At 47.5% G+C, this 12,783-nt stretch overlaps 1 protein-coding gene across 3 annotated transcripts in view; it reads left to right on the top strand.

The window, feature by feature from the left end:
* CEP170B (centrosomal protein 170B) overlaps positions 1 to 12,783 on the top strand; it is a 99,010-nt gene that overhangs the window by 46,002 nt on the left and 40,225 nt on the right. For all 3 annotated transcript variants that reach the window (XM_037901066.2, XM_037901067.2, XM_043550233.1), the window contains exons 7-9: positions 6,078 to 6,191; positions 7,053 to 7,529; positions 10,834 to 11,597. In XM_037901066.2, the coding sequence (XP_037756994.1) occupies positions 6,078 to 6,191; positions 7,053 to 7,529; positions 10,834 to 11,597 (1,355 nt within the window). The remainder of the gene's footprint in view (positions 1 to 6,077; positions 6,192 to 7,052; positions 7,530 to 10,833; positions 11,598 to 12,783) is intronic.

The raw sequence follows: 12,783 nt of genomic DNA on the forward strand, positions 1-12,783 counted from the left end.
GAACTTTTGAATTTCAATTTCCTGTTTGACCAGCATGGCAAGCTGCAGGTGACCATGCAGAGCTCATCAGCAGAGGTGACCATGATGGGTCCCAGAATTGCAAAAGAACTCCAGCATGGACCGAACAGGAGGTACGGGATCTGATCGCTATATGGGGAGAGGAATCCGTGCTATCAGAACTCCGTTCCAGTTTTCGAAATGCCAAAACATTTGTCAAAATCTCCCAGGGCATGAAGGACAGAGGCCATAATAGGGACCCGAAGCAGTGCCGCGTGAAACTTAAGGAGCTGAGGCAAGCCTACCAGAAAACCAGAGAGGCGAACGGCCGCTCCGGGTCTGAGCCCCAAACATACCGCTTCAAGGATGAGCTGCATGCCATTTTAGGGGGTTCAGTCACCACTACCCCAGCCGTGTTGTTTGACTCCTTCAATGGAGATGGAGGCAACACGGAAGCAGGTTTTGGGGACGAAGAAGATAGCTCACAACAAGCAAGCGGAGAAACCGGTTTTCCTGACAGCCAGGAACTGTTTCTCACCCTGGACCTGGAGCCAGTACCCCCCGAACCCAAGGCTGCCTCCCGGACCCGGCAGGCGGAGAAGGGACCTCTGGTGAGTGTACCTTTTAAAATACTATACATGGTTTAAAAGCAAGCATGTTTAATGATTAATTTGCCCTGGCATTCGCGGCTCTCCTGGATGTACTCCCAAAGTCTTTGCAAAAGGTTTCTGGGGAGGGCAGCCTTATTCCACCCACCATGGTGGGACACTTTACCACTCCAGGCCAGTAGCACGTACTCAGGAATCATTGTAGAACAAAGCATTGCAGTGTATGTTTGCTGGCGTTCAAACAACATCCGTTCTTTATCTCTCTGTCTTACCCTCAGGAGAGTGATGTCATTCATGGTCACCTGGTTGAAATAGGGTGCTTTTCTTAAGGGGACATTCAGAGGTTCCCGTTCCTGCTGGGCTGTTTGCCTGTGGCTGAACAGAAATGTTCCCCGCTGTTAGCCGGGGGTGGGAGGGTGGAGGGGCTAGCCACGTGGTGGGGGGAGGCAAAATGCGACCTTGTAACGAAAGCACATGTGCTATGTATGTAATGTTAACAGCAAGGTTTACCGTGAAAGAGTGTACCCATTGTTCTATAAAATGTGTCTTTTTAAATACCACTGTCCCTTTTTTTTTTCTCTACCAGCTGCATGTGCTTCAAGGATCACAGGATCTTCTCCTTCACAGAGGCTAGCGAAGATCAGAAAGCGAAAAAACCGCACTCGCGATGAAATGTTCTCTGAGCTCATGGTGTCCTCCCACACTGACATAGCACAGACGAATGCGTGGAGGCAGACAATGTCAGAGTGCAGGAAAGCACAAAATGACCGGGAGGAGAGGTGGCGGGCTGAAGAGAGTAAGTGGCAGGCTGAAGAGAGGGCTGAAGCTCAAATGTGGCGGCAGCGTGATGAGAGGAGGCAGGACTCAATGCTGAGGCTGCTGGAGGATCAAACTAATGTGCTCCAGTGTATGGTTGAGCTGCAGGAAAGGCAGCAGGAGCACAGACAGCTGCTACAGCCCCTGTGTAACCAACTGCCCTCCTCCCCAAGTTCCATAGCTTCCTCACCCAGACACCCAAGAACGAGGTAGCGGGGGCCTCCGGCCACCCAGCCACTCCACCCCAGAGGATTGCCCAAGCAAGAGAAGGCTAGCATTCAATAAGTTTTAAAGTTTTAAACTTTTAAAATGCTGTGTGGCCTTGTCCTTCCCTCCTCCACCATCCCTCCTGGGCTACCTTGGTAGTTATCCCTCTATTTGTGTGATGAATGAATAAAGAATGCATGAATGTGAAGCAACAATGACTTTATTGCCTCTGACAGCGGTGATCGAAGGGAGGAGGGGAGGGTGGTTAGCTTACAGGGAAGTAGATTGAACCAAGGGGCGGGGGGTTTCATCAAGGAGAAACAAACAGAACTTTCACACCGTAGCCTGGCCAGTCATGAAACTGGTCTTCAAAGCTTCTCTGATGCGCACCGCAGCCTCCTGTGCTCTTCTAACCGCCCTGGTGTCTGGCTGTGCGTAACCAGCAGCCAGGCGATTTGCCTTAACCTCCCACCCCGCCATAAACGTCTCCCCCTTACTCTCACTGATATTGTGCAGCACACAGCAAGCAGTAATAACAGTGGGAATATTGGTTTCGCTGAGGTCTAACTGAGTCAGTAAAAAGAAAAGGAGGACTTGTGGCACCTTAGAGACTAACCAATTTATTTGAGCATAAGCTTTCGTGAGCTACAGCTCACTTCATCGGATGCAGTAAACTTTGCCAGCGCCCCTTTAAACGTCCAAATGCACATTCTACCACCATTCTGCACTTGCTCAGCCTGTAGTTGAACAACTCCTGACTACTGTCCAGGCTGCCTGTGTACGGCTTCATGAGCCATGGCATTAAGGGGTAGGCTGGGTCCCCAAGGATAACTATAGGCATTTCAACATCCCCAACGATTATTTTCTGGTCTGGGAATAAAGTCCCTTCCTGCAGCTTTTGAAACAGACCAGAGTTCCTGAAGATGCAAGCGTCATGTACCTTTCCCGGCCATCCCACATTGATGTTGGTGAAACGTCCCTTGTGATTCACCAGTGCTTGCAGCACTATTGAAAAGTACCCCTTGCGGTTTATGTACTCGCCGGCTTGGTGCTCCGGTGCCAAGATAGGGATATGGGTTCTGTCTGTGGCCCCACCACAGATAGGGAATCCCATTGCTGCAAAGCCATCTAGTATGACCTGCACATTTCCCAGGGTCACTACCCTTGATATCAGCAGATCTTTGATTGCGTTGGCTACTTGCATCACAGCAGCCCCACAGTAGATTTGCCCACTCCAAATTGACGGGTAGCTGTCTGGCGTTGCAAGCTTCCACAGGGCAATTGCCACTCGCTTCTCAACTGTGAGGGCTGCTCTCATCTTGGTATTCATGCGCTTCAGGGCAGGGGAAAGCAAGTCACAAAGTTCCATAAAAGTGCCCTTATGCATGCGAAAGTTTCGCAGCCACTGGGAATCGTCCCAGACCTGCAACACTATGCGGTCCCACCAGACTGTGCTTGTTTCCCGAGCCCAGAATCAGCGTTTCACAGCATGAACCTGCCCCTTTAGATCCATGATGCCCACATTGCCAGGGCCCGTGCTTTGAGAGAAGTCTGTGTCCATGTCCTCATCACTCACGTCACCGCGCTGACGTTGCCTACTCGCCCGGTATCGCTTTGCCAGGTTCCGGTGCTGCATATACTGCTGGATAATGCGCGTGGTGTTTAATGTGCTCCTAATTGCCAAAGTGATCTGAGCGGGCTCCATGCTTGCCGTGGTATGACGTCTGCGCAGAAAAAAGGCGCGGAACGATTGTCTGCCATTGCTCTGACGGAGGGAGGGGCGACTGACAACATGGCTTACAGGGTTGGCTTACAGGGAATTAAAATCAACAAAGGAGGTGGCTTTGTGAGAAACTGAATGGCCCCCTCAAGGATAGAACTCAAAACCTCAAGGATGGAACTCAAAACTGGGTTTAGCAGGCCATTGATTTCATAGAGGGAGGGAGGGGGGAGCAAATGAATACAAAACAAATCTGGTCTATTTCTTGTTTTGAGCCACTTCATCTATCTTTATACATCTTGCTGGCAGCAGACTGTGCAGTACGCCCGCTAGCCATCGTCCTCTCCTGGGTGCTCGGCAGAAGACGGTGCAGTATGACGACTAGCCATCATCTTCTGCTGGCTGCTGATTAAAAGACAGTGCACTGCCGGTAGGACTCAATCGCCACGAGACGAAAATTAAAAGGGAAATGACCTGGCTGAGTCACTCCCATGTTTGCCCATGCGCCCCTGACCTCATTGAGGTCCGTTAAAAGAGCACCCTGGACTATGTCAGCAACGGCTACCAGTCATACTGCACTGTCTGCTGCCAAAAGGCAATAAACTGCTGCTGTGTAGCAATGCAGTACCATGTCTGCCAGCACCCAGGAGACATACGGTGACGGTTAGCTGAGCGGGCTCCATGCTTGCCGTGGTATGGCGTCTGCACAGGTAACTCAAGAAAAAAGGCGCAAAACGATTGTCTGTCCTTGCTTTCATGGAAGGAGGGAGGGAAGGGGGGCCTGACGATATGTACCTAGAACCACCTGGGACAATGTTTTAGCCCCATCAGGCACTGGGATTTCTACCCAGAATTCAGATGGTCGGCGGAGACTGCGGGAACTGTGGGATAGCTACGCACAGTGCAACGCTCCAGAAGGCGACGATTGCCTCGGTACTGTGGACACACTCCGCCGACAACATGCACTTAGAGCACTTGTGTGGGGACACACAATCAACTGTATAAAAAGGCTTTCTACAAAACCGACTTCTATAAATTCAATCTAATTTCGTAGTGTAGACATAAGTGGCTACCAAGTAACTGTATGAATTGTGTGAGTTGTACTTTGCATCATATGGTTTACATGGTGTTACCCAGCAACTCTAGAACTCTAGGTTTTGTTCACTCTTTGGGGCAGGGACCATCTCTCTGTTTTGTGTGTGCGTGTGTGTGGCAGGAGGGCAGATGGCCAGTGCAATGGGGCCCTGATTATAGAAACAATCATTCTGCAGGCTCGTAACAAGGTTGTGCAGATTTGCTCATAATAATATTTATGTATCAACCTGAGAGTCATCTTCTGTAATTCATAAATATCGGTCCAGCTTTTCATTGGAGAGGGAATGAGGGAGTGAAGTTTGGTGTATAGTGTGCTCAGCCCATAATGAGTCTGAGTTGCCTTTGGCAAGCAACGTTTCTTTCTGTGGCTTTGTTGGCTGAAGGTAGCGTGGTAGCCGCACAGAGGATCCTCTGCCTCTATCCTTCTAGTCTTGGGAAAGTAATGGTGGAAAGGATTTCTTCCCACCTGTGCACTGTATCAGTCTTCTCTTTCCAATATAAACATTACTTGGCTCAGATCAGCGCCAACATTCAGCACAGGTCATTGCTCAGGGTAGGATCCCTGCTTGCCATGGGTTGGAATGAAGGTCGCTAACAGAAATCTGGAGCGTGCCCAGCCGAAACTGGTTTAAATGTAAAGAGTTGCCGAGCTAACGCCACTTCCACCCATGTGCCTAGCGAGGAGAGAAGGTCTCTCACGGGACACTGAGAAAGGATTTGTAATGAGACTCAGCGTATTCCCAGCACTAGGAACCGTGAGATGTGCCCTGGTAGCACTGGTGTAGATGTAGGATCTTGCAGCAGCTTGAGTGTCGTTTCACAGGGTGGCTGCTCTCTCTCATGCTGAGCTAATGCAAGAGAAGTATCTTGAATGCAGCTCACCTAACTTTGCAGTGAAAGGTCATCATAAGAGATTGCTAGCCCAATCCTGTTGTTCAGGATTGGGGTTGTAGGCAGGATTTGGCCTTTACTGCAGACCTCCTCTTATTTATACCTCCCTTCACCTTTACTACTCTGTATTTCTATACTAAGCCCAGTCCTGCAATCTGTCAAAGACAAAGCTCCAGTGATTTTCACCTGGAGGTTTGCATCCAGTAGAACTGCAGGATTGAGAACTGTAAGTTTAAAGGGGTACGGCTAAATCCCCCATTAAGATGTCCATGTCTATTGAAAATCTGGAAGAATTTAAATTTCACTTTTTTCACATTTATTTTGCTTTTTGCGTTTTGCTCAGTTGGGACAATGAATTGTGGTAGAGTCACTCTTTGATTTCTAGGCAATAATATAATGCTTCCGTTTGTGTTTGCAGCTCAGCAGGGAATACTTAAAATCCAAAAGAAAACAGTGTTCATTGCAACTTCTCTCCTTTTTTTTGCCCCTTCTTTCTTTCTCCCTGCTCCCCTCACCCAACAAAACTTGGGGTCTGAACTAAATTGGGAGGAGACACTGGCAGTTTGAGCCAACGATATTTTGTAGTGAAATGCTGGAAAACTGCGTGAGTATAAGAGAGGCCATTGAGACTCCATCAGTCCACTTCTTGTTAGCAGACTCTGTACTCTGTTGCCTTTATGAATCTGATAGCCAATGCCTACTGATATTTGCTGTCATGGTAACTTCTTGCTTTCCCTTCCCAGAGACAGCTACTTATCGCACACCCCTTTATGGTCAGCCTTCATGGTGGGGAGAAGATGATGCAAATAACAAACTAGAAAGGCAGGAGGACAGAAGGCAAGAAGAACATTATTCAGGTAATGGAGATGGTCTTTTGGGGGAAAACTGTTGCTTTTTATTTCCTGCTGCACAACACCCTCCTTCAGAATTGTAGTGGCTAAAATTCTGTGTGCTCTTTAAATTTGCCCAAAATGGGAATAAGGGGATATAAAATAACGTGTGTTTGCTTGACATTGTGTGAAATGACAAATAATGAAAGTTGCCTGGGTAATACACTTTTAAATCCAGATAAATAAATACCAAGAACACTACCCCAACAGGCCCTCTTGATTTCTGTTAACACCATGGAGGACACTAATACATTATGAAATCAAGCTCTGATCCCCGCCTCACATCCGCAGGTAGTCAATCACTTATGTGTCTAAAGTTAAGTAGAGGCTGATGTGGTCATGCAGGATCTGGGCTTAAGAAATTACACTGAAGAATAAACTTGGCTGTAGTTATTAACTGTGGGATAAAGTCGCAAAGGAACCTAAGGACCATCCCAAACCCCACCACCTTGTGCTCCATGTTCAAGGTCCACTTCATCATCCTGCCTTCTCTAACATAAACACAGAGCAAACTACAAATTCAGAGGGGAGCCAACCCAACAACCTCCCAAAATAAAGCAAAAAACCTACCCAAATAAATATTCCACTGCACACACAATTCTTCTTCTGGGGAGTGAGAGAGAGAAAAAATTACACATAACAGATGTTAGTCACGTTGCTTACTGAGGTTCTCAGGTACTACAGCGATGAGGGTGGTATACAAACAATCAGACTATACAGTTACCATGTAATTTAGGCTTTTACAGTACCAGTAATTTAGGCTTTTAATCTAACAGTGTTGTGGTGCCTGTAAGTAAGGTGTGTTCTTCCATATTTTTGTATCTGTAGAAAGAACGAAGGAGATATCCCAGCATGAAGGGGAGATCAATGGTAACGTTATTGCTTATAGAGATTCCCAGGAACAGTCTGTGTATGCATTCAGAAGAGAACCTAGTTATTTCGAAATCCCAACGAAGGAATTCCAACAGCTGGCAAAATCGCCTGAAACGCAGGTCCACGAAATCCCGACGAAGGACATTGATGCTGTGGTGCCACCCGTTGTGCAAAGCCATGCCTCTTTTACCATTGAATTTGATGACTGTACCCCTGGTAAAATAAAGATAAAAGATCATGTAACTAAGTTTTCACTCAGACAGAGAAGACCCTTCAGTAAGGATGCGGGTCACACAGAGATGATGTCAGCGGAGAGCAAGGTGGCTGATTGGCTGGTTCAGAATGACCCAAGTTTGATGAGAAGGCAGTCTCCGGGAGATGATGTGTTCAGTACGAAGAGTGACCTGCCGGTTCATGTGAGGACACTGAAAGGTAAGCTGTTGTTTTTCATGCTGGCTAGTCTATGTTCTTGCCTTCCCAGTACAGCATAAGTAAGGGGGGGGGAGGAAATGTTACCCTTTTTCTCAGCCCAGAGTTCACAGGGTAAGAATCACTTATCTGTGACAGGTATTTTTATAATCACTATCGACACTTCTAAGCCTAGTTCAGCTGGCAGACGGCCCACCTGCTGGACATAGATGCCACTTGGGATTCTGGCAGTGGAATGTTCTAACCCGGTTTCCACCCGGCTTTATCATGGCAAGTCGTCAGACATACTCATCTCAAACAGAGAGTTTCCGTTTCAGATGTTCAAGTTTTTCGTCATGCCGTTAAGGCAGGTTAGAAACAGGTTTAACGGTTAGTTAATCTCTTCTCTTGGCCTCCTGTCGTGGTAGGAATGACGTTTGCTTTTCTAGCACTAGGTTCGCAATTGCTAAATGTAGCTAATCGCCCTTGACCTTGGTATACAGTGGACAGTCACAATCCCATGACAGTGGAAGGGCATGGGGTGGGGGCCAGAGCTCTAGGGGCAGAGTCTGAGGTGTGGGGACAGAGGTTACTGAAATTCTGTGCCATGGCTGTGAGAGAGGTTTCTTTTCCTTAACCGAAACATATCTGAAACCTCCCTCCCCCACTGTTTAACTGTTCCAGGTGAATCCAGGTCACCTGCCTTTGGGAAGAGTCTGGCACCGTGAGGTGTTTTCTGTCATCTCTTGCAGACAAGGAGGGGAAGATTTTCAAAGGCCGGAAATAGTTTAGTGTCCCACTGCTACTGGCAGTCTCTGACAGTTGGGCATCTAATGTCCATCTGTGTCTTTGAAAATTCCCCCCACGATCTATTTGACGTGAGCTAGTTTGGCCACCTCTATCAGCCCAATTCACTGTCAGATGGGGAAAAGGCAACATCTTGTGAATTTCCACCAGTTTGCTCATGGAGGCCTTGCAAGTGCTGGAGGAGCTACAGTCTGTAATCCTCCTGCCTGATAAAGTCAAGGAGGGGGGCTCTCAGGTCCACCAGTGGCTGAGATTAATGGCCCTTTACGGGATGGCAAGACACCAGCTTCCCTCATAGGAGAAGTCGCTAGGCCCTTGTCCAAGAAACCATTTCCTGATGTTGACAGTCTCGCTTACCTTTGGCGTAATCTGCCATGTTATGTAGTGTTTGAGAAGGTTGTATAGCAAAGGAGCTCTGGTGTCTTCAAGGATATGTCTACACTGCAATTAAAAACTCGCAGCTGGCTCAGGCTAAGGGGCTGTTTAATTGTGGTGTAGACGTTCGGGCTTAGCCTGTGGCCGAGTTCTGGGACCTTGAGAGGTGGGAGGTTCCAGAGATCGGGCTGCAGGCTGAGCCCAAAAGTCTACACCATGATTAAATAGCCCCTTAGCCCGAGTCAGCTGGCATGGGCCAGCCACGGGTTTCTAACTGCAGTGTAGACGTACCCTATGCGACTGGGTTTTGTTGATTCGGATGTGAACCCCGGCTGTAGTGTATGGGAATGCACTGAAATAGTGCTCTTCCTTTTCAGAGAGATGCCAGGGGCTGGTGGCAGGCATTTGCTCATCTGTCCCTAGGATTTTCCCATATGGTGTTCTGTACAGCTCCCTGTGTGTGTCTCCCCGCTCAGTGTATAAATGAGGTTAGGGGAGAGAGAGAGATAATGTGAAGTTTCACTATGCGGATGATGCATATAATTGTCTCCTTTTCATCAAATACCTAGTTAGTGTCTTTTGTCCATCTGTGTGTAGGCAGACGATTCTCTGATGAGAACTTTGCAACGTTTATCCACGCCTTTTTTACCTCCAGATTGGTTTACTGTGTAACACGTTCCTATGTGGGGCTGTCTTTGAAGAACACTTGGAAGCTACAGTTGGCCACCTCCTTAATTAGCATTGTTGGCCCCAAGGAACAGATTACATCAGATTTCTGAGGTCTTCACTGGCTGCTGCTTTGTTTCTGGGAACAGTTCAGGTGTCTTGACATCAGGATGTAAATACTCTGTGGTTTGGGTCCTGGCCACCAGAGGAGAGATGTAGTCTCTTACTGTGCTGTCATAACATCTGAAATCAGCCAGGGAGCTTCTTCTCACAGCCCCAAGATTTTAACCTTGAGAGCAGGGTTCCCAGCCCTTAACTTGAGAACTTGCTGCTCACCTCGATCCAACAGAGACCAAGTTTACTGACCTTCAGGGCACAATACAAGGTCCATTTACTTGCTCAGACTTTTTCTTGAGGAAGGAGCTAGTGAGATCTTTGAAAGGCTACGTCAGGGATTGAGTGTTAAATCATGATGCTTTTTACCGGTGTGCTTGGGCCACTTGGATTTGCAAAACAGGTGCAGTTTTCCTTTCAGTTGCATGGTGTTAAACCTCTATCTCTTCTCACCATGCATGGGTATGGTCTAGAGTTCAGAGGTCTTTTCCCAGTTCTCCTGATGACTGTAAGTCCTTGGGCAAGTCACCCACACCCTGGATGCCTTGGATTCCCTGTTGGTTAAATGCAGAGGGGGGATATTAAACGTTACAGAGATTCTGTACTAAAAATGTTACCACTATTGGAGCAAAACATAGCTTAATGAGCAAGAAGCGTCCATAAAATAACCAAGTTAACCCTTGCCAGGAGGGTGAAGAAATGATGTGGAAGCCATATACATAATGTTTGGGAATGTTACGGCCTTAATTCTTCAGATAAAACTGAAAATCCTGCAAGTCCTAAGGGGGAGAGAGCATAGAAGTTCAGAGGCGCTTTAGCTATGAATTCCGTCAGCCTGCTGCTCTTTGATCATCTTGGTTTGAGTCCATGGAATGCAATCCACAGGGCTTTTCTTTTGTCTTGTTTTGTTTCCCCTGCTCTGCCGGGTAATTTTTGTCCTGCAACAAATGATACATAAACAAGATAATCTTTGAGACTAGTGAAATTGCACAGAATGGTAAAATAATTACATGTATTTATTTTGATTTAAATAATAAAAAAGATGCACATAAAAAACTCTAGATGCTCTGACGCATAATTAATTTTATAATAACAACAAACGCAAAACCCCAACCGTATTCAAAAAGGAACTCCATCAGCCAGCTCCCTACAACCCCTTCCCCTACTTCCCACTCTTTCATCATTCTGGGACGCAAACCGTCAGCTCTCTTTAAACACCAGATCAAACAGCTGTCTTTTGCAGCGTGCCCACTGTGAACTATTCATTTACAAAGAGAAAAATCGAGGGTTGACCGTGCTGGGAGGTGGTTATTAGGGTTACAGTGAAATGTTAGTGTAGGACTCAATTGCTTGTAACCATTTGCAGGTAACAGACATGAAGATGGGACGCAGAGCGATTCCGAAGACCCCGTTGCACCCACAGCAGAAAAGGAGACCACGAGCAGTGACCATGCAGCTGAGCAAGCCAGGCTTCAGCGCCAGATCAAGCGTGACCCCCAGGAAATGCTGCATAACCAGCAGGCCTTCGTCATTGAGTTCTTTGATGATGACACGCCTCGTAAAAAGAGGTCACAGTCGTTCACGCACAGCGCACACTCCTCTCAGAGCGACACGGATCCCGTGCCGAAAACCAAGGTGGAAAAGCGCAAAGCTGCCATGCCCGCTGAGAAACTTGGTAGCCCAGTGCCACCTCCTCATCTGGCTGCCCAGGGAGGCAAGCCAGCTAGCAATTTCTCAGGGACACAAAGATCCAGCTCCTTTAAGAGAGAGAAGACAGAAGATCGGATCAGCTCCTCGTCATCCTCTGCTTCAAGGCCGTCTGCAAAGAACTACGGCAGCATTGGGAGGAAGTCTAAAATTGCTCAGGATTTTGCTGCTGAGTTTCTAAGGCAGAACTCTCAAGCTGGAAAGCCAAGCGCTGAGAAGCCAGCACCTCTGCAGATGCCAGTGGCTCCACGGGTAGTAATATCATCTGCACCAGACCCTGTCACCGCATCACCTACCGACCCAAAATTGGTCAAGGCTAGGAAGCATGATGAGGAGGACAGTTTAAGTGAAACGGGCACATACACCATTGAGACGGAGTCACAAGATAAAGAAGTAGAAGAAGCTCGGAAAATGATCGATCAGGTAAAATCACTCCAGGGAACACCTCTTATAAATGTGATCACTGTTGGCTGACAAACCAGGGGTTGACCCAGGGACCTCTAGGGTACATCTACACTGCAAAGTGGCAGCCTGCGGCTGCTAATCTCAGAGCCCAGGTCTACAGACTCAGGCCCATGGGCTTATGCTAGAGCGTCAAACAGCCCACCCCCCTCCCTAGGCTTCAGACCCTGAGCCTGAATGTCTATACATCCATTTTAGTGCTGTAGCCTTGTCTGTAGAACTGGGCTCTGAGACGCTGCCGCGTGCAGTGTTGACATACCCCTCGAGCCAAAAATACGAGCTGCGAAGGCTTCAGCTAAAGGGCGTGAGTTGGATGGGAGCTCTAAGGGATTCCTGTCCTCTGTGGAGCTGGCACAGGCAGGATCCTGTCACACAGTCACCAGTGGGTTACACAGGCACCGTAAATGGGGGTAAAATATCCATTAAAAACCCATCTGAAAAGGGGCAGGGGGACTTTATAGCAACTCATATCTTTGTGTCCAAAGAGGATTTACATGCAAAGGTACAAGAATGGCCTTGCAAATGTACCAGCAAAGGGCAACATGATGCTCAAAATAATGAAGGGGTCGATTCTGCAAAGATTTGTTCACATGAGTAACTTTAGGGAACAGGACTGCTCGAATGCACAAGTCTTTGCAAATTCAGGATCTAATTATGCATCGTGCCCTTTACACCACTTCCTCCAGCCCTGCTGTTAATAATATATGGGACACGTATACTCTGCCTGGCAGGCTCTCCCTGGCAGGCCAAAAGAAGCTGAAATGGAAGACAGATTTTCTCTAACTCAGGAGTCCCAGTGACATCCCCAACTCCTAGTTGAGGGTGGTTTGGTTTCGTTAAAGGGGACAGACAGCAACTAATTGCTGTAGGGAAGGGAGTGTCCGGGTGGGGTTGGTCATGGAAATGCTTGTATCTGTTTTAATTTAAAAAATGTAAAATGAATGATAACTCAAAAAAACCCAACCACCCCAAACAACCAGTTATTTTGTAAAGCTTGGCCTATTTCCGGGTTTAACAACAGAGGCAGCAGGCAGAGGTTCAAGTAAAACAGGCACGTGAAAAATAACAGAAATGTAGGCAAAGGGTAAAGTAACTAGTTTGAAAAAAGCATCCTGTCATTGAGTCAGGCTCTGAAGCTCTGCACTAG

This window comes from Chelonia mydas, chromosome 6 (genome assembly GCF_015237465.2).
Source record: "Chelonia mydas isolate rCheMyd1 chromosome 6, rCheMyd1.pri.v2, whole genome shotgun sequence".
Lineage (NCBI taxonomy): Eukaryota > Metazoa > Chordata > Testudines > Cheloniidae > Chelonia > Chelonia mydas.